The 22,837-nt window shown below is 42.2% G+C and overlaps 1 protein-coding gene across 2 annotated transcripts in view; it reads left to right on the top strand.

Annotated features, from left to right (window-relative positions):
- ap2b1 (adaptor related protein complex 2 subunit beta 1) overlaps nt 1-22,837 on the top strand; it is a 272,901-nt gene that overhangs the window by 218,575 nt on the left and 31,489 nt on the right. For both annotated transcript variants that reach the window (XM_080210859.1, XM_080210856.1), the window contains one exon: nt 17,093-17,247. In XM_080210859.1, coding sequence (XP_080066985.1) covers nt 17,093-17,247 — 155 coding nt within the window. The remainder of the gene's footprint in view (nt 1-17,092; nt 17,248-22,837) is intronic.

The following is a 22,837-nucleotide window of genomic DNA, read 5'->3' as shown; positions in this document are numbered from 1 at the left end:
CAGGAATGGTTGTTGCAGGTTCCGGGGTTCAAATGCTTCAGTCGGAGCAGAGAAGGAGGTAGAAGGGGGGGGAGGGGTGGCATTATTAGTCAAGGATTGTATCACGGTGTCAGAGAGGAAGTTTGATGAGGACTTGTCTGTTGAGGTAGTATGGGCTGAGATTAGAAATAGGAGAGGAGAGGTCACCCTGTTGGGAGGCTTTTATAGACCTCCTAAAAGTTCTAGAGAGGTTGAGGAAAGGATCGCGGAGACGATCCTGGATAGGAGTGAAAGTAATAGGGTAATTGTTATGGGGGACTTTAACTTTACTAATATTGATTGGAATAGCTATAGCTCTAGCTCATTAGAGGGGTCAGTTTTGGTGCAAAGCGTGCAGGAAGGTTTTTTGACTCAGTATGTAGATAGGCCAACTAGAGGTGAGGCTATATTGGATTTGGTGCTGGAAAATGAGCCAGACCAGGTGCTAGACTTGGAAGTTGGTGTGCATTTTGGTGATAGTGACCACAATTCGGTTACGTTCACCTTTGTGATGGAAAGGGATAGGCATGAACCTCGGGTCAGTAGTTTTAGCTGGGGGAAGGGTAATTATGACGCTATTAGTAGAGAATTAGGAAGCATAGGTTGGACAAGGAGACTACAGGGTCTGGGAACGTCCGAAACGTGGAGTTTTTTCAAGGAGCAGCTACTGCGAGTCCTTGATATGTACGTCCCTGTCAGGCAAGGAGGAATTGGTCGAGCTAGGGAACCGTGGTGCACTAAGAAAGTTGGTTCGCTGGTTAAAAAGAAAAAGGAGGCTTATGTCCGGATGAGACTTGCGGGCTCAGGTAGTGCACTAGAAAGCTTCAGATTGGCTAGGAGGGAGTTAAAGAGTGATTTAAGAAGGGCTAAAAGAGGACATGAGAAGACTTTGGCTGATAGGATTAAGGAGAATCCTAAGGCGTTCTATAGATATGTTAAGAACAGAAGGTTGGTTAGGGCAAGATTGGGGCCAGTTAGAGACAGCAGTGGGAATTTGTGTGTGGAACCGGAAGAGATTGGAGAGGTATTGAACCAATATTTCTCTTCGGTGTTCACGCAGGGGGACATAACTGTAGCTGTGGAGAACACTGGGTTACAGGGTTGTAAACTGGACAGTATTGCAGTTGATAAGGAGGATGTGCTAGATATTCTTGAGGGTTTGAAAATAGATAAGTCCCCTGGGCCGGACGGGATTTACCCTAGGATTCTCTGGGAGGCAAGAGAGGCAATTGCAGAGCCTCTGGCTCTGATCTTCAGGTCGTCGTTGGTCACAGGTATAGCGCCAGAAGATTGGAGGATAGCGAATGTTGTCCCATTGTTTGAGAAGGGGAACAGAGACTTCCCCGGGAATTATAGACCGGTGAGTCTTACTTCTGCTGTGGGTAAGGTTTTAGAAAAAATTATTAGGGATAGGATTTATAGTTATTTGGAGAGTAATGAATTGATTGGAGATAGTCAGCATGGTTTTGTGGAGGGTAGGTCGTGCCTTAGTAACCTTATTGAGTTTTTTGAGAAAGTGACCAAAGAGGTGGATGGGAGTAAGGTAGTTGACGTGGTATATATGGACTTTAGTAAGGCGTTTGATAAGGTTCACCATGGAAGGCTTCTGCAGAAAATGCAGATGTATGGGACTGAGGGTGATTTAGGTAATTGGATCAGGAATTGGCTGGTGGATAGGAGACAGAGGGTGGTGGTTGATGGTAAGTATTCGTCATGGAGTTCAGTTACGAGTGGTATGTCTCAGGGATCTGTTTTGGGGCCACTGCTGTTTGTAATTTTTATAAATGATCTGGATGAGGGTATAGTTGGGTGGATTAGTAAATTTGCTGATGACACCAAAGTCGGAGGTGTGGTAGATAGTGAGGAAGGGTGTCTTAGTTTACAGGGGGACTTGGACAAGTTGCAGAGCTGGGCCGAGCGGTGGCGGATGGAGTTTAATGCGGAAAAGTGTGAGGTAATTCACTTTGGCAGGAATAACAGATGTGTAGAGTATAGGGCTAACGGTAGGACTCTGAATAGTGTGGATGAGCAGAGGGATCTCGGTGTATGTGTACATAGATCCCTAAAAGTTGGGAATCAAGTTGATAGGGTTGTTAGGAAGGCATACGGTGTCTTGGCATTTATTGGTAGGGGGATTGAATTTAGGAGCCGCAGCGTCATGTTGCAACTGTACAACACTCTGGTGAGGCCGCACTTGGAGTATTGTGTGCAGTTCTGGTCCCCACATTATAGGAAGGATGTGGATGCTTTGGAGAGGGTGCAGAGGAGGTTTACCAGGATGTTGCCTGGTATGGAGGGAAGGTCCGATGAGGAGAGACTGAGGGATTTGAGGTTGTTTTCGTTGGAAAGAAGGCGGCGAAGAGGGGATCTTATTGAAACATATAAGATAAGTAGAGGTTTAGATAGGGTGGACAGTGATAGCCTTTTTCCTCGGATGGAGAAAGCTAGCACAAGGGGGCATAGCTTTAAATTAAGGGGTGGTAGTTATAGGATGGATGTCAGGGGTAGGTTCTTTACCCAGAGGGTGGTGAGGGATTGGAATGCCCTGCCTGCTGCAGTTGTAAATGCGCCTAGTTTGGGGGCGTTTAAGAGATCCGTGGATAGGTTTATGGATGGAAAGGGTTTGGTTTAGGTTAGAGGGTCATTGCTTTTTAACTGGTCGGCGCAACATTGTGGGCCGAAGGGCCTGTTCTGCGCCGTTATGTTCTATGTTCTATCTACAACAGCAACAAGATGCAAAAGTGTAAACTGGGACTTGAATTATTTGAGAGCCCTGATGAGTGCACATTTCTGACTGTAACTAGTGTTCCCCAGCATTCATTTAGAATAGCCAACCAGCATCTCACGAGTTGCACACTCAACTTCAGTGACTGAAATGTGACTCTTTCAAAACTTTACTTGGACTGGAATTTCACTGTAACAAGTACAAATTGTGAAGGGGCATCATTAGCCAGGGAAAAGCAGGTTATCTTCTAATTCTGGCTCTTCAGAGTAATGTTTTGAATTAACTGGAGCTTGTTAACTATCTACAGTAAGAATAATTTTAATACCTTCGCAGCAACTCTGCAACACAAAAGGAAAATGAACATCTTCATTTTTAGGACCTAAGGCAAAAAGAGACAGCTTCAGATGCAGGAAATCTGAAAAGTAAGAGAAAATGCTGGAAATACTCATCAGGTCAGATAGCATCTGTAGAGAAAGAAACAGAGTCCACATTGCAGGTACACAAGAACTGAAAAAGTGTGAAATGGATCACATTTGAAGCAAATACAGAAGGGGTGAAGGATGGTGGACAGGAAAAGAGCAGAAGAGAAGATCTGTGATATGATAAGCAAGCAAGATTAGATGAGAAAAACGAACATGATGCAAGGGGATGGTAATGGGACAAGGAAGGAAATAAAGGACATGTCCGGAGAAAACTGAGATTGGGTTTGACTTTTGCATAATTTAGAACTATTTTCAGAAACACAGGTCTTTCATAATGAATCAAATTAGTTGGAAAGTATGAGGAGGTTTAATAATTGATGCTGCACTATAAATATTTTCTGTTCATTGTTGATCGTTATCACATGTTCCAGATTCCGTACTGATATAATTTAAAACATCTTTTTTCAAACCATAACATTCAGAAGAGATTGTTTTCTGAACCGTGCCAGTTGAAATTACCAATCTGACTGACTGCCTAAACAGCAAACCCCACAATATACTCCAGACCATTGACTTCATCTCTTCCCCAAATCATAGAGTCATAGAGGTTTACAGCATGGAAACAGGCCCCTCGGCCCAACTTGTCCATGCCGCCCTTTCTTTTTTTAAACCCCTAAACTAATCCCGATTGCCCGCATTTGGCCCATATCCCTCTATACCCATCTTACCCATGTAACTGTCTAAATGCTTTTTAAAAGACAAAATTGTACTCGCCTCTACTGTTACCTCTGGCAGCTTGTTCCAGACACCACCCTTTGTGTGAAAAAAATGCCTCTCCCCTCTCATCTTAAACCTCTACCCTCTAGTTTCAGACTCCCCTACCTTTGGGAAAAGATATTGACCTGCTGATCTGTGCCCTCATTATTTTATAGCCCTGTATAAGATTACCCCTCAGCATCCCTACGCTGCAGAGAAAAAAGTCCCAGTCTATCCAGCCTCTCCTTACAACTCAATCCATCAATTTCCGGTAGCATCCTCGTAAATCTTTTCTGCACTCTTTCTGGTTTAATAATATCCTTTCTATATTAGGGTGACCAGAATTGCACACAGTATCCTAAGTGTGGCCTTAGCAATGTTTTGTACAACTTCAACAAGATGTCCCAACTCCTGTATTCAATGTTCTGACCGATAAAACCAAGCATGCCGAATGCCTTCTTCACCACTCTGTCCACCTGTGACTTCACTTTCAAGGAGCTATGAACATGTACCCCTAGATCCCTCTGTTCTGTAACTCTCCCCAACTCCCTACCATTAACTGAGCAAGTCCTGCCCTGGTTCAGTCTACCAAAATGCATCACCTCGCATTTGTTTAAATTAAACTCCTTTTGCCATTCGTCAGCCCACTGGCCCAGTTGATCAAGATCCTGTTGCAATTGGACATAAGTTTCTTCACTGTCCACTATGCCACCAATCTTGGTGTCATCTGCAAACTTACTAACCATGCCTCCTATATTCTCATCCAAATAATTAACATAAATTACAAATAATAGTAGACCCAGCACTGATCCCTGAGGCACGCTGCTGGTCACAAGCCTCCAGTTTGAAAAACAACTCTCTACAATCCCTCTCTGGCCTGGCTTCTGTCAAGAAGCCAATTTTGTATCCATTTAGATACCTCACCCTGAATCCTCTGAGATTTAACTTTATGCATTAACCTACCTGTCAAAGGCCTTGCTAAAGTCCATATAGACAACATCAACTGCACTGCCTTCATCTACCTCCTTGGTTACCTCTTCAAAAAACTCAGTCAGATTTGTGAGACATGATTTTCTACTCACAAAGCTATACTGACTGTTCCTAATCAGTCCTTGTGTCTCTATATGCCTGTAGATCCTGTGTCTCAAAATACCTTCCAACAATTTACCCACCACAGATGTGAGGCTCACTGGCCAGCGTGTCTGTCAATCGTTTGTGTTTCTTCGATCTTTCACCTCACCAATTGATGTTGAAATTTCTCCCAATGTGGCCATACTTTCCCAACCGTTCTCCAACTTTAAAAATCTTTCGGAAGATCATTTGCCACCAAGTGCTTGGTCCCCTGTCTTAACTCTCGCATTATGGCCAACACCCATTCTTATATCCCTTGTGTTCTCCTTTTCCTCTATAGAGTATGTTGGATGGAAGAGCATCTTACTGTGGTTCTGTGATGGGATAGAAATGCAATATAGACTATTCAAAAACGGTATACCCAAATCCTGGTTTTATTTTTCAATCTATCATACAATGAACTCTTGTCAGATGCTTAAGTGATTTAGCTGAAATGCAGCAGCATATCCAGTGGGGCATACTCAAATCTAAAACAAAGTATCCACCACAAATAGAAGCTTGCCTTGGTTCCAGAAAAGAGGATAAATGCTGTTATTGGGAGTGGAGGAACAGTCCAACTGCTGGGAACTGTGGGATCGAGGAGGGAAAAAAGGGCATTACAGAGGAGCCACACAATAAGGGGGAATAAGAGCAAATTTGGGAGGAAGTTGCAGTGCGATGGGAGGAGGAAAATGGTGTCTAGAATTAGAGGAAAAAGGGATGTGGAACATCAGGAGAGAGTGGTGACGTTCAATTACGTGTGCGGTAATAGAAGACAGCAAGTGATGTCAGTCAAGACACTGTAAAAGAAATGATGGCATTCCACATTTGAAATCTGTGGAAACATGACATTTCATAAATCACATTGATAGGTTGTGCTTTTGATTTTCATGCAGATATCGCGTATCAGTGACTCAATCCAGATGCTGTCTGTTTCTCCAGCCATGAACTTTGAAAGATTTGACACATGCTCTATGTAATCTATTGCCTGTCACTTCTGCCTGTTGCTGCTTCCAGTGGCTCGTTGTTAAAGGGACCCATTCTGAAGGCTTTAACTGATTGACAGATATGCTGGCAATTAGAAATCACGCCATGAAGGATAGATCCAAGAAAAACAAGTGTGGATCAGCTGCATTCCACAGCCACGCTGGCAGTCAGAGCACTGATCCCTCTTTCTCTCCTCTCCCCCCTCCTGTTCTCTCCACCCTTCGTGTTCTCTCCACCCTTCCATGCTCTGTTGTCCCCACTTGCCCGCTTCCATCTTCCAGCCTGTTCATCTGACCATATCTCTCTGTGGGCCGCTGTCATATTTTTGTTTTGTAATGTTTCTGTGCAATACCTTGGGACGTTTTATGTTAAAGAAGCCTTTAAATCAGGGTTATGTGGCTCATTTTGACACTTGTTAGATTACGCTCCTGTGAATTGCCTGAATTTTAATGATTGTAAATGCTGGATATTTGCACAACGCTGTCGTTGTACATGTGACAAAAATGAGATGCAAGAAGTTTTCATTGATGTGACAACAAACTGACTGACAAAAATCTGACACACTGGCTGAAGGAAGGAAAGGTGGCAATTTGCTGTGACATAATGTGTAGGCAATGTAACTTGATACAAAATGGATTCCAAATGTTTGGTTGCTACTCGTCCTTAAGAAAAGGGATTTTCAAACTGTTTATTTGACTTGAAAATGTGTTGTCTGCAGTTTTGGTTGATTTGTATCTGGTTCCTGATCATTTTCCTTCCAGCCGGTTTGCAGCATGCTAGCTCCACATGAACAGAAGTCCATGTGGAATAATCTATCTTGATTTCCAGTGACAGATTAACAGATTAGGATTTTTTTTCCACAAATTTTGTATGATGCCAGTGAGTAGATGAAAAATAACGTGTGTGATAGCTTTTCTTGCAAAACTCAGGACCCCAAATGTGGTTACTGTTAAACAATTTGCGGTAGCCATAGCAACAGAACAGCAAGGAAAATTGAACATTCAGTCGGCCTGGTTAAGCCTGAGGGACTCGAGTAACCTCCGGGGAAAAAGCGATTTGCTACAGAGCTTATTCGCAGCTGGAGCTGCCCGCCCTTCTCCTCAGCTAAAGGGCGATGGTGGCAGCAGGCTGGCATTACCATGGCGATCACATACTACTGGCCTTTTTGCAGCACTGCAGAATGAGTGAGAGAAACGTGAATGAACTGCTGCAACCTGTCCGGTCATCATGAGGTAGAACAACTTGTTGACCCAGGAAGGAGGTGAGCAATAAGGTTGGTTCATGAGTGACTATACATAAATTTAGGTCCCCTGAGGTGGTCTTATTCAATGTATTCCTTCACTAAAACTGTTATTAGTTGTCTTTGAGATTCAACAAACAGCCTCCCTGATCACACCTGTTTGTTTTCACTTTTTATAGAGTTGATGAGTCTTCCAATAAATTGCCTCCAATCAATACCTTGCCCAGAAGTTCACTGCTCAGATACGAGTTCAGCAAGGTGCCTGAGCTTGATGTCCTGCCCCCATCCCCCAGGAAACTGGAACACTAACTGATCTCACCCGTACTGGTCAATGCGAAGGGTGCGTTTTTCATCAGCACCCACCCGTTCCTCTCATGTATCACTCCCATCCTCCCAAATTCTCTGCTCAAGCTGGTTTGCAGTTTGTGCCATTCCACGCAATACCCGCTTGGCTATTAATTGTGATGGAAGTCTGCTATGAGTGGCACAACGGTTTAGCACTGCTCCCTCACAGCACCAGGGACCTGGGTTCGATTCCTGGCTTGGGCCACTGTCAGTGCACAGTCTATACATTCTCCTTGCGTGGGTGTCCTCTGGGTTGTCCAGTCAGAAAGATGTGCTGATTGGATGTGTTGGCCATGCTAAATTCCCCCTCAGCGTACCCGAACAGGCACGAGAGTGTGGCGACTAGTGGATTTTCACAGTAACTTCACTGCAGTGTAAATGTAAGCCTATTTTTTAATTTTTTATTTATTAGTATCACAAGTAGGCTTTCATTAATGCTGCAATGAAGTTACTGTGAAAGTCCCCGAGCTTGTGACACTAATAAATAAACTTTACACTTTGCAAATGTGTACAGTACTGAAGAACATATGATACTGAAACGTAGCTATGGGCTTTATGAAAAGCCTGCAGGCTGTAGGTTGCATCTACTTTAATAGCAGTTCTGGGGAGATACCAGCAGGAATTCTGGTTCTCTTTTACCTCTAGCCAAAGAGAGAATCTGGAATGGAATGTTCCAACCACTGTTCCAGTTCAGTCCCGCTTAGTACATTTTCACAGTCAAACGTGAAGCCTTTTGGTATGTGTGGCTCAGTAATACACTATGCATTTCCCACCAATTCATTGCATAGGGCATGTGTAGCTCACTTATGTCCCTTTCTGTATTTTCAGCAATGAGATGGGCACTGCATATAGCAACAACTTTCCTTCCTTTTATGTTACTTACACAGACACGTACACCACGCACACATCATTGTGAACAGACTCTTTCCATCACTGCGGGGGCCTTTCTATTATGCTTGAAATTCAAATGCATCAAACACTGCATTATTGTCATTGCTGTGCTTTTTCCTCTCCTAAGAGGCCTGCTCATTTCATAGGAAGCAGGATAAGAGTCGAAGCATCAAACGTTTTCCTAAATTTGTTACTTCAGTTATGAATTGCTAATTTTTTACCTACATAAAGATTACAGTATTAGACACTAGGTGCCCATTATAATAGAGGGGCCGTGATTGCTTTAAGTGGCTTATGAATTTCATACACTCCCAAGTTACTTTATAATCACTCCCTATTCTTGGACTTTTTATAATTATGTAACGGTCAATTCATTTTGAGATTGTCTTAAAGAATTGCACGATGTGACTGAAAATATTTTCCTGTTTTCAATATAGCTCTTTGGGTACCTCATTGCAAGTGACTGTTAACTATGAATGCCAATAGGCTATTTAGTCATAGAAGACATTACTGCTGATCTTAATTTTTGTTGCTCGACAGTCTTATATGGACTAACCTGGCAGTTTTCGCCTGCTGCCCCAAAAGCCAGTAGCAATGCCACCTTGCCGAGATCTGCTCAGCTCGGGGATCCAATCTGAGTTTCCATGTATGAATGGTTTAGTACTACACTGGGTACAGCTACATACTGATCTATCAGGGGTGCTTGTAGTTCGAACTTGGTTCAAAAGTTGTGATAAGTACAGGAACTCTGTGATGTTGGTTGATTAAGAAATAATTTGCAGGGTCCTCTTGCTAGGACCACTAAGTTTGATTTGTTTCTTCTTGTGATTATGGGCTCAAGGTTGTTAGAAATTAGGTAGAATGTATTTGGTGGAGCAGGCTCGAGGGGCCAAATGGCCTACACCTCCCAATTTTTATGTTTGTAGTCCCAAAACAAAACAGGGGTCTGAGTTTTTGGCTCACTCGTCACTCACCGTGAATACAAACAGGATGTTGGATTATATTGTCAACTCAATTGTATTCACATCCCCAAAAATTTATCAGGTTGCATCCAGGGCACTTTATAATTTGGGCCTGAGAGGCAGTACAGGAGACAGCAATGAGGTTGATCCAAATGCCAGAGAATTTTGAGATATGATTCAATAGGCTAGCACTCTTTAACCTTAAAGATACTTCAGCGACCACACGCAAGTGTACAGCAAATGAAACAGCGCATTTATAAAACACATTTGTCGGAAAAAATGACTTGAGGCTCCTCAAAGGAGAAGAAAACAACAGACACCCAATCTAAAGGCTGGTATCTTCTTAAAAAGGAGAAGGCTGGCAAGCTTTAGGGAAATTCTAAAGGTTTGAGTTCAATCACTTGAATGTTCTGTCACCAGAAGCAAAAGAGAGGTGGATAAGATGATCAGCTCAGGATTTTGGAGGAGTTAGAATTTATGCAAGGTTCAGAGTGGAAGACCAGCAAGGAAGTTTCGGGGACTAAGACCGTAAAGTGTATGTCGATATCCTCATGGCTAGTTACTGAAGTTTTACAAATTGGACAAAGACCCTTTTAAGATGATTGAAACTATGTCTGTCTGCAACCTTTGGATGAAAAGAGCTATCAGGCAGTATTGCAGTATTGCACCTTGTTATCTATGAAGAAACACTAATGCCTCCCCTCCTGCAGGTTGCAGAGACCAAATTCAAAGAGAAGTAAACACAGTCCATCTGCATTCCATAGCCAGGCTGGACCAATCAGACCCTATTCACCTGCTAGGATGAAGGACCCTTCAACCTCGCTTCCAATCTTGATGGTTGGAACATTCAACAATCTCGGGGTCCCAGACTCTCTTTGTCAAAGCAAGAATGGAGAGGTGAGAGGAGCGTGATATGGACCTCCAGCTTGTGTAACCAGCTTTGGTGTACTGCAAACATCGATCTGCCATTTTATGATCTGTGAGCAGCAACACGGAAAAGGGGATCTCTGCAGATTGATTACCTGGTTTTATCGACTGTTTCTGTTGTAACTTCTACATCATCACTTTCAAGAATGATTCATCTAAGGATGCCTACCTCATCCTGAAAGTTAACTCAACTATTTTTTTATGCCTGCCAACCTCTCTGAAGGAATACCTCATAGGATTTTGATTCTGGACTCAGGAAGCAATTCTTTTCTCTATAGTCTTTCCCCTATAAATCTGTCTTTTCTCGATCCCTCTTGCTGTATGAGTCCACAGGAGCAAAGAAACTAATCCTTTGATTTCAGCCAACCTTGTGTTACGAATAGAAAGTGGATCACTGCATAATTGAGGGGTTAGGAAATATGCCACTGCTTATAAAGGGGAAGCAAATCAAAAACCTCCTGTCTGTAATAAAGGGCACTGGAGAAAGAGGGATGCCTTTGGTCCTCCCAGGTTTTATTTGAAGTAGTCAGACTCTTCCACAAGTTGTTGTTCCAGACAGTGGGAAATTATTGCTCTGATTTTACTGGCACGGCCACCCCGAAATCAGGGTGGGCAAGGCTTGCAGAATGGCACTCCTCATTGGCCTTGGGTGCAATTTTATGAGTTTGGGCGGCTGTGCTGGTAAATTCAGTGATAGAGTGATGAAGTTGTGCACCATCAACAAACATCTGAAAGTTGACCCAGTGGCTGTGAATAATCGCTGGGAGGTATTGTGTTGATGAGGAGGCCAAGGATGGATCCTTGGAAGGAGAAATCAGTGCAGGAAATGTCATGGTTACATAACAAGTAAGTATGGAAACAAACAATGTTGGTTGTATGACTAACCATGTTGAATATTAGAGAAAGTCCTTGGAGAACAAGGATGGGTGATGAGTTGTCATTTCCTTATTAAGATTAGACAATGAGAGCTCAACCATGTAATTGACAGCGTTGATCTTTAATGTAAATTTCAGTTACATTGTTAAGGGAAACAAGTGATGTCTGTCTGTATGGACTTTATACATTCTCCCTGTGTCTGCGTGGGTTTCCTCTGGGTGCTGCAGTTTTCTCCCACATTCTGAAAGGCGTGCTGGTTAGGTGCATTGACCCGAACAGGCGCGAGATTGCAGCGACTGGGGAATTGCACAATAATTTCAGTGTTAATGTAAGCCTTACTTGTGACTAATAAATAAACTTTTACTTTTACTTTTGATGGGTGTTTGAAACAAAGCAGGAGGTAGCTGGGATCCTGGGAGTGGATGAAAAATGTTGTCTCTGTACCAAGTCAATAAACCATCAGGAAAGGTTCTTTGCCTTAGCTTTGACTTTAATGTCACGTTGATTCTGTTGACATTGAGGCCACAGGAGGAACGAAAGTAAAACCCCAGCAAATTAAAGTGTTTGGTTTGCTGAGTTCGGCAAAGTGCCCGAACACCATTTTCTTTCCAGTATAATGCTTCCCATTTATCTTGTGATGACCAGAACTTCAAAATGATATGTACAGAAGATTACATCTCATAGGATAACAGTTCTATTTTTGACACACTCTAGCTTTATATATACAATGTATGCAAGATTGTCTGTAAAGTGTCTGAAATGGCAGCAGAGCTGTAAATGCCTTGGTTAAAATGCCAACATGTGCTGCGCAATAGTGCTTAAATCTGCATTAGGCAAGACAAGTTGAGGTAGCTCAACTAACTGAGGAGGTTTAATGTATCTGCAGGATGCTCAGTCAATTGCAGGAGAGCTGGAGTGGTTAAAGATGCAGGCAAGACAAAAGAAATTAAGCAGCAGAGGTCTGTATTAGATTATAACAAAACCTGAAGCTATAAAGGAAAATTTAAATAGATTTGGATGGCAATATCAAAGCACTATCTGTCATAACCTATGATGTTGATGTAACTGTTAACGATCATGGTTTTATTAGCAAATATAGTCTTGCTACCTAGTTCACATCACAGTTTTCAAATACAAGAATACTGCAATTGTCTATCATTCATTTGGAATGGGCAAAGTGCCACTGTTTCACTTTAAAAGACCCACTGTTGGGCACAATTTTATTATACGCTAATCGCATTTCCACAGTCGATGTTGCAAATCTCTGTATTTCGAAAGGTAATGAGAATTAAGTACTCAGTCCTCTGGCATTGTGCCTAGTGCACAAATACACTGTGTCGTGAACGGTTAACAATGTTCACAGTAATGGGTCTCTCAGACGATCTTTCCGATCTCAGCTGATATGCCAGGGAAGAGAGACTGCAGAGTTCAGCTATATCCTTTAGTGAAGGAATAGAGATAGAGTCAGATCCAGCCTCCAAAGCTGTACCATTGAGGCATGAACAATGCTGAGAGCAGTATCCTGGCAATTGTATAACTAGGGCTATGGAGAGGGCTTTCAGTTCAGTAGCGGAGAGGGCTTTCAGTTCAGTAGCAGGGAAGGGGAAGGTTCATTTGAGGGAAGATTTGAAAAATTAGAAATGAAGTACAAGTGGCGATAGTGGTGTAGGTAATGGTAACCAGAGTGTGACAGGAAGGGACAGAATGTACAAACATAAAAGTGGCCCAGTTGGAAAAATGGAAAGACGACGAATTGAGGCTCTTTTTCTGAATGCACGATGAATGAATTGATAATACAAATGTTAATGGTTTGGACTTCAGTGCAGATCAAGAACTTTGCAGAGTACACAAAAATTGGCTACATGTTGATAGTGAGGAGAGAAGCTGTAGACTGCAGGAAGATAACAATGAACTAGTCGGGTGAGCAGGAAACTGGCAAATGGAATTCAACCCATTTCACACGTTGCCCCTTACAGTGCTAGACTGGGTATACGCAGCAGGTGGTGAAGGAACCAACAGTGGGAAAAACCTACTTGAACTGGTCCTCACCAATCTACCTGTCACCAATGCAGGTGTCCATGGTATTGGTAGAAGTGACCACAACCTGTGATCTTGTGGAGGTGAATTTTGTCTTCACAGTGAAGATATTCTCTGTTGTGTTATGTGGCACTACCAGTGGCTAAATGGAATGGCTTTAGAACTCAACTGGGATCCATGAGGCATATGGACTGTCAGCAGCAGCAGCAGGATTGCATACAACCACAATCTCTAACCTCATCGCCCAGCATAACTCTACTCTACCATTACCTTCAAGGCAGAAGGTCAGCCCTACTTCAACGAAAAGACATGGTAGGAAATGCACAAGGCATACCTAGAAATGAAATGTCAACCTGGGGAAATTACAGCACAAGACTTTGGCATATCAAACAGCAGAAGAAGCAAATAATGGACAGAGTTGAGTGATCCCAGAACCACAAGACCATGCCTATCACAAAAGAAATTGTTGTTATGGTGGTTTTAAAAGATAGGTTGCAGGCCTATCAAACAATTGCAGAGCTTTATTGTTAACACTAGAAGTTGCTAAGAAAGACTGCCTGTTTACCTGTGCAAGCAGCCAATGATGTCGTCAGTGATGTCACATGATCAGTCTCTTAAAGTACCCCTGTTCTACTGCAAAATTGCTATTAAGGAACCACGAGAAATAACATGAATACACAACACGTTTCCTCCCCCTTTGAATCAAATATTCCTGACACCAGTAACATCAACAGTCAAAATGAGCAATATGAACAATTAATAAACAGCAGTCAATAGTTCAGATGTTCCAGAAGCCGTTATTCTCTGTGTTGTTTTTGGTGAGCCTCATCTGTCATTTTTTTAGTGTTTACTGCAACCTCTGGTGTCTTTGGCTTGGTCTGGACATCGTCTGTGGTTGTTTTGACCATAGTGTTCTGAGATTGACTCGATGTTGAAGTGTTCCTGAATGAGATACTGTCTTCCCCAATTGGCTTAGCCAGTGTTAGGTGGTTGGGAAGGTCCAAGTCTTCTCTTGGCACAGCTCGATGTAGATGCCGTGTCGATTCTGTCTCTGGCAGATTGGGCTTTGTTGCCAAAAGTTGATCCATATGTCTCCTCCAGATTACATGGTCTCGGGTTTGCACAGTGTAGGAGACTAGTCCTGTCAGTGCTAAGATGATGACAGGTATCCACTTTTCACTTGTAGTATACTTCCTTGCCAGAATTTCTTGACGTTGGCAAAAAACATGACATTTTATCTTGTTCTCTCGTCATATAACCTGATTATGCTGTTTTTTTCTCGACAATTTCTCTTGTCTTGGGTGGTTTAAGCAAATCGAACAGTGCGTAGTTGACACTTAACCACGAGCGATGCCGGAGAAACTTGTGTGTTGAGAATCCATAACTCCTGACATTACCGGATCATTTCCGATACGCTGCTTAACTCGTCCTGCATTTCCAGGTGTATTATCTACTTGCTTAAAGTGGAAAATGTTTTCACAGAAACTGTTCGACAAATTGTTGGGTAAGGATAATCGGGAGAGTCCAACTGCCGTTACTTTATCATGTATGTGTGCGCTGACAGCAGCAACGCTTACCGCTGCATCCTGTTCCTGCCAGTGATGGAATCCCAAATCCACCCCCCGCCCCTCTCCCTCTCCCCCTCTCACTCTCTCTCTCTCTTTTTCCCTCCCTCTCCCCGCCCTCTCTCTCCCCCTCTATCTCTGCCGCCCCCACCGCACCCCCCACCTCCCCCCAACCAATAGGGTGGCATGTCGCCTGCCAGTTGCAAGGCTCTGTTTGAATCACCATATGTCAGAACTTGTGACTTTAGTAGTGCCTCCTTAGATTGTCTGAAGGCTTTCTCGTACTAATCCACCCACTTCTATTTTCTGTTACGCAACAATAAGTTGTGTAAGGGTTTAAGAATAGTAGCCAGATTGGAGACAAACTTATAATTTAGTAAACCCTAAAAAGATCAAAGTTGATTGACATTTGGAGGTGCGGGTGATTTAGTAATGACTTTGACTTTCGAAGGCAACTTGTGCAGTGCCTTTTTGTCTATGACATGAGTCAGATATTCGATCAAAGATGGGAAAAAGTCACTTTTGTGTTTCTGGACTCTCAATCTGTACTCCTTGAATCTCTGGTGTGTGGTATCTAAGTTGCTGAGATATTCTTCTTCATTCTTTCCAGTAACTAAGATGTCGTCTAAGTAACACTGGACCCCTAATCTGCTTAAAATTTGATCCTTTGCACATTGGAACACTATTTGTGCAATAATGCTAAATAGTCGTACGTCTTATCAAAATAACCCCTTGTGTCCACAGTCATCAAGTATTGTTATGAATCTAGATCCATGTTCGTCTGAAGATGTGCCCGACTAAGGTCATTTTACTGAAGTGTTGGACTCCACCCAACCCAGCAAATAATCAATCAGAGGCAGAAGGTACTGCTCTGTACACAGAACAGGATTGGTAGCTTTAAAATCACCACAAATACGTACCGATCCATCTTTCTTCATGGATACAATCACTCACATTAACAGGTTTGAGGGCTCCTGTTTTGACCAGCCCTCTAATTCTGCCTCTACCTCAGGTCAGATTGCGTACGGCACTGATGTAATCTTTCAGCATCTTGCCTGACTTTTATCGTTAATCTTGAATTTTACTGAGATATCCTTAATGCTTCACAGCTCGGCTTTGAAGACGATGGCATGATTCTTCCAAGTCTTCGCTAGACCTGTTGTGGAATTTGCCCTGACATTTAACTCAGCCCACTCAGATCTTTTCCAGCCAGGTGGAATTTCTTGTCTAGGGGGTCATTTGTCTTTGGAATTTTCTTCCACAGAGAGCAGTGGAGACAGTCAGTGAATATATTGACTGAATTGGACAGATCTTTGATTGACAAGGGAGTTTAGAGTTATGGGGGATAGGCAGGAAACTGAAGTTGATGCCACAATTGGATCAGCAATGTTCTTAGCGGTTCGTGGATCAGACTTAAGTACAAGTGGCCTACTCCTATGACATGATCTAACTCTGCCGCACCTTACCGTGAATTGTGTTAAAATTGGGAGCAGGCCACTTATTCAAGTAATAGTGCGCAATAAACAGTCTTTAAATGTGGAATTTGTGTTTGATTTGCTTCAGTACGTATATTCAATTTAAAGATGCTATACAATGTAGATTCACTATTTCAAGTTGTGCACCAGCCAGGTTCTGTAATTCACTTTTAAAGTAATATGGATTTTTAAAAAATTAAAAATCAAAAACAAAGAGGTTCGTTACCATGAAACCTAGAATTTCTCTCTTAATTGACCTCAAGAACTGTAACCCTCTACTATTACCTCAATTGGCTTTTTATACCACTGGAGCAATAATCAGGTTAGCAGCTAAAAATCTGTTGATATTCCAGCAATGTTATGCTTCAGAAATCCTCGGGTGGAATTTTACAATCCCAGCATGGCGGGGGCAGGACTGGAAAAACCTGCCAACAGGACGGGCTGTAAAATTCCACTCCTATATCTAATTCATGTTGTATGGCAGTCAGAGTTTCAATGCTAGACTTGCGTGTGCAAATCTCTGTACTTCACTTTATTTGTCTGTGTTTCCTCTAAAACAGTAGCTAGTTCAACTGAACAGGTAGGGAACCTACTCAACAAAAATGGATCTAAAAGTTCACCAAGGGCCTGGTCTCAAGAATGTTTAGAAACAGCCAATCATCAATATGCTGTCGAGAAATAGCTGTCAGTTCAAGACTAAAAATTAACTAGTAAAATAGCTACTTTGTTCACTGGTGCAATTTCTTTTTTTTTCAGACATGGTATCCAATAAATTGCAGAATAGCAACGTGTTTACCATTGCAAAGAGGAATGTGGAAGGGCAAGATATGTTGTACCAATCCTTGAAGCTAACCAATGGGATCTGGATGCTGGCAGAACTGCGAATTCAACCTGGAAACCCCAACTACACGGTAAGAGTGTGCTTCACCATCAAGATTTATTCAATAAGTGTACCTAAAGTAGAGTTTAGATATCTGGTCACGCAAGTAACGCTGAGTTTTTGGGTGGTGTTAGGAGCTTCAAAAGTCATTGTCAGTATCCCTGGGCTAATGAGGAAAAGTATTAGATTTGTGCACTTCATCACCCTGCCCCAGTAACCTCTTGAAGGAAAATGTGTCTGATGTTGAATGCAGTACAGATGCACCTTGGGGGTACATTAGCTCAGAGGGTTTGAACAGCTTGCTCATACTCCATTTCTGGAGCTGAACATGAAGGATGACTAGGTGTGTGTAGTGCAATCGCCAAACTGTACATAACCATGAGAGAAAGATGAGAAAATTAAGGGGTGATGGGTTGAAGGGGAGGGAGGTGGCAGCTGAGAGATGTTTGGGGTGGTGGGGCATGCGCTGAGTTCAGGGTCATGTACCTTAATCATTTACCTTTGCCTAATTGTCTGTCTCGGTGGTGAAAAGAGTTGGCTGACTATGGATTTTCCAGAAAGTTATTACAGCCCCCTGAAACTCAAGGCCTTCTTCAAAGCTGTCAAACTAGATTGAACACATGAGCCCAGCCAATGTAATAACAAACATGCATTTATTTGCATTACAAAATACCCATGAATCAGCTTTTATTTTTCTTCCACACTGAATAGGTATCTAACTTGCTCATTAATTTCTAATTACTTAATTTCACTTAACCATTATTGCACTTACTGTGAAGTGCTGTTGGCTTTTCATTTTCGGATAAGTATCATTGAAAGGATACACTCGTGAGCAGCGAAAGAATAAATAGACATCAAATTCTCTACTGAATATTCATGGCTCCCCATTTAAGGTTTGGCCTGCATCTGCGAGTTAAAAGTGAAACCTAAAACAAAGCACCAGGGTCAATGCTGTTATACATCAGAAAGTGGTTTCAAAATGTCACCTCCTACTGAATTGCTAAACTGGCACATTGTCAGTGGATGAGTATGATAGTGGCACTGGGCCCTGTCCTGCAACGAGTGCATAAATTTTATACACTTCCAGAAGGAAATAACATTTTATTCTAGGGAGTAGAACACTTTCTATTTCCGTGCCACATACTCCAAGCCAAATACTGCATTCTTAGATACAAAAGAAAGCTCCTTCTACTTGGATCTGTTCAAGGCTTATAGGAACAGCTGTAGCCAGCCAACCCCTTGAACCTCTTCCACCTTTCAATTATTTTATTCATTCACAGTTGATGAGCATTTCTGGCAAAACCAGCATTTATTGCCCTTGAGAAGGCCATTTCAGTAGGTAGTTAGGAGTCAGCCACACTGCTGAGGGTCAGATCATATGTTAGCCAGACCTGGTAAGAATGTCAGATTTCACAAAATCATAGAATTCTTACAGCGCAGAAAAGTAAAGTTTATTTATTAGTCACAAGTAAGGCTTACATTAACACTGCAATGAAGTTCCTGTTAAATTCCCCTAGTCGCCACAGTTTGGTGCCTGTTCGGGTTAATGCACAAAACCAGCACTTCTTTCAGAATGTGTGAGGAAACTGGAGTACCTGGAGTAAACCCATGCAGACGTGGGGAGAACGTGCACGTTCCAAACAGACAGTGACCCAAGCCGGGAATCGAACCTGGACACCTGGCGCTGTGAGGCAGCAATGCTAACCACTGTGCTGCCCCATTTCGGTGCATTGAGCCTGAACCAACAGCAATCTCACCGAGATCCTATCCTCGCAACTCCACATATTTATTCTACTAATCCCCTAACGTGAAGGGGCAATTTAGTAAGGCCAATCAACCTAACCCACACATTTTTGGACTGTGGAAGGAAACTGGAACGTCTGGAGGAAACCCATGCAGACACAGGGCGAATGTGCAAACTCCACAAACATTCCCTTAGACATTCAGTCAGATAATGGCAGATCTCTATCTAACTCCTATTTACTCATATCACCTAATACCAATAAAAATCTATTTTAGTTTTGCAAATTTCAGTCAGTCTAGCTTCAATAACATTTTCTGTAATAGTTTCCAGATTTCCACTACATGATATGGACAGCTCTTTTTTCCAATGTCAGGCATGTACCACTGTGGTTGCAGCTGTGACTCGGTGCTAACGCAACCGCCTTGGAGTTGGAAAGTATTAGATTGTAGTTCCTCTCCAGAACTGTGAGGGTGCTGCACAATTGGAGGTGCCATCCTTTTGATGAAACATTAAAGTGAATCTGCACCCTCAGGCTGATGTTAAAATCCTATCCTGTTTCAAAGAACGGTTCTTTCTGATATCCTTGTCGATATTTATTCCAACATTGTTCGTACAGATCATCTGATCTTTCTCACATTACTGTTCATGTGTGTGCAAATTGGCTGCCACATTTCCCCACGTTACAACAGTGACCACACTTGAAAAGTATTTAATTGGTTATAAAGTGCTTTGGGATGCCCTAAGGTTGGGAAAAGTGCTATATAAATGTGTAACTATTTATTTTCTTAATACTGCATACCATTTTTGCTTTTCTTTGCCATTTCACACTGTAACACGACCTATGGTCTGTCTATAATTGCCAATTAATGCCAAATTGAGGACAGCTTTGCACTACAGGCCCAGCATAATTGCACAGCCTTGAAGCTGTGCAGGCGAATTTGATTGGGTATTTGTCGGGCCTTTACTGTGATGCTGGTAAATTCAGAGGTTATTAATTTCAGTCATTATCTGTTAGATACGTTGTTATCTGATGAACAAAAGGATTCACCCTGAGCAGGGGAGTGCTCCAGATATTTCAGAATTCATTATGCATATTAAATCTCAGCATTTTGAATGGGTTCCTCATTCAGGGATGGTTCTGAAAGATAACGATATGTCTGAATATGGAAAAATTCTCCCAGGGAACATCATCGATCAAAATGTGTCTGTTTCCACATCACACTGTGGGAGCATTGTCAGAGGTTCCTACTTCAAAGAGAAAAGTTTTGTGTACAGAGTTCTGCAGTTTGACTTCTTAGCAATTGAGGCTTTGATGAGGTACCTATATGTATTTGCAGTCATCTCAAAATGCAGAGCTTTCGCACTGATCACTCCCTGTAGGCTTGACTTATCTGACTATCTTGTCAAGATTGCAGATACTCCATAGAGTTCAGAACTTGAACTAATTACAGAAATAACATGTAAAACCATTGTATGCATCAAAAAGACTTTTTTCTAGACTGCTTCCCTTTGCAAAAGGAATCTAACTTCTCCACCAGTAAATGTGGACATAGATGTTGCCCAACATCCACAGGATCACTGACCCTGCCAAGCCATGATTTGTCTACACCTGTGAAAGAGGCTGTCTAGACCTGTGGGCAATTAATTTTGGGCACAATACTGAAAGGAAATTATATTGCCCTTGGAAGAAGCACAGTGAGATTTGCTAGAACTGTACCAGAACGATAAGGATTAAATTCAGGACGTGTTATATAAAGCTCTATTCCTCAGATTTGGTCTTTTCAGTCTGTGTACAAGCTTTCCACCTGTGTTGGTGCACTGTAAACCATTGAGACATGCCACCTTTACCTGCTCCTTGCCCCTCTCTATTCTATTTTTATATTCTGTTTTTCTTCTTCAGCTTTTTGGTTCTCCTTTGCTGAATTCTAAAATGCTCCCAGTCCTCAAGCTTACTCCTGTTTTGGAGACTTTATAAATTTCTTCCTTTGATGTAATATAATCTTTAACTTCTCTTGTTCGCCACAGTTGGATCACTTTTCCTGCTGAGTTTTTGTGCCTCTAAGGAATGTAAATTTATTGAAAACCATGTATTAATTCTTTAAATGCTAGCCATTGTCTGTCTGCCATGTAGATTCCCAAACTACTGCATTAAATTTTACTCTCCGACTTTGAGTTTCCTTTGTTCAGATTTAAGGCCCTGGTTTTGGATTGAATGATATCATTTTCAAACTTAATATAAAATTCTATCATATTATCTTCCCGAGAGGTTCCCTTACAATGAGATTATAAATTGGCCATTTACCATACTGGATCTCGTTGGTGCCTCAACATACTGTACTAGAAAATAATCTTGTTTACATTCCAGAAATTCACCCTCCACAGCATTAATGTTAATTTGGTTTCCCCTATCTATATGTAGATTGAAGTTCCACATGATTACTGTAACCTTTTGTTACTTGCATCTCTAGTTTCCTGATTTGTACTGTGCCTATATTGTAACTACCATTTGGTCGCCTATAATCAACTCCTACCAATGTTTGCTGCCCTGTGTTGATGCCTATTTGGACCATGACAGCTGGATCCTCCCTCATCCATTGCAAGTTACTCTCCACTCGAGAACAGATGATCTGAATCTTGGAACCAGGAAGGCAACACAATCTTCTGGACTGGTGTTGTTTGCTGCAGAGAAGTGTTCCCCCTGACTATTCCTATTAACTCCCCCCTCACCCCAAATACCTTCCCTCTACCACAACACCATGGTCAGTTCACTCATTCACCCTGCAGCCCCCACTTTTATCGATACAGGCTGCAAAAACCTTGGTCATGTTGGACAATTGCAAGGGCTAAAGTTCTTCTACTTTTACCTTTGCAGTCCCCATACTTGCCTAATTTGCATTCGCAACATCCTATCCCTGACTATGGAACGACGTAGACAATCCTGTTCTAAAGGGTGTACCACTTCCTGGAGCAACATGTTCAAGTAAATTTCCCCCTCAATGATGTGTTGCAGCTTGACCTGTAGCTCAGTGGCTCTGAGCCGAAGTGCCTCCTGCCATGGACACTTAGCTGCAGCTGTATTTACCTTGGATCACACTAGTATCTATTAATTCCTATATTCTGCAGCTGCCGCACATGACCTGCCCTGCCACTTTTATGTTATTTAATGAATTACGCACTTTACTGATTTAATTTTAATTAATGTCTCTAGTCCTGCCTGTGCCTCTGCTCTTATTACTTAAATAAATGTTCTGCTTCAACCAATTGAAATTCCCTAGTTGAGATAAATAGGAAATACTCACCATATTGTCAGCTCCTGGATCTGGCCTTCATTTTCTTCAGCCTGCCTGCGCTGTATTGCTGGTTTATTCAAAGATGTTCAGGTTACGTGGATTGGCAATGCTAAATTGCTCCTTTAGTGTCAAAAGATGTGTCAGTTTGGTGGATTTGCCATGGTAATTGTGTGGGGTCACGGGGATAGGATGAAGGGAAGGGTCTGGTTGAGATGGTCTTTGGGAGAGTCAATGCAGACTCGATGGGCTAAATGCCCTCTTTCTGCACTGAAGGGATCCATGGTTCATCTCAGTTTAGATGGCTCTGTCTTTTATTTCACTTCAACTAGTTGTAGCTTCCCTGAAAAAAGAAGTTGCAATCTCCCTTCCAGTTCAGATCAGACTCAAAAAGTGTAAACTTTGAAATCAGAGTCTGTGCATCCAACAGAACATTTGACAAGTTATCTTTGCAGATAACAGCTCACACACACTGCCCCACTGGTCCTGCAAGTGCAGATTCCATCACGTGACAATTTTAAAAATGCAAGGACGTCCTGGTGACTTCAGTGGTCCTATTAAACTGTGATTTTCAGTGGCATACTGGGGGA

This window comes from Carcharhinus amblyrhynchos, chromosome 23, assembly GCF_965287045.1.
Source record: "Carcharhinus amblyrhynchos chromosome 23, sCarAmb.v2.hapA, whole genome shotgun sequence".
Classification (NCBI taxonomy): Eukaryota; Metazoa; Chordata; class Chondrichthyes; order Carcharhiniformes; family Carcharhinidae; genus Carcharhinus; species Carcharhinus amblyrhynchos.
The sequence above is the reverse complement of the archived record's forward strand: the minus strand, read 5'-3'. Positions and strand labels throughout refer to the sequence as shown.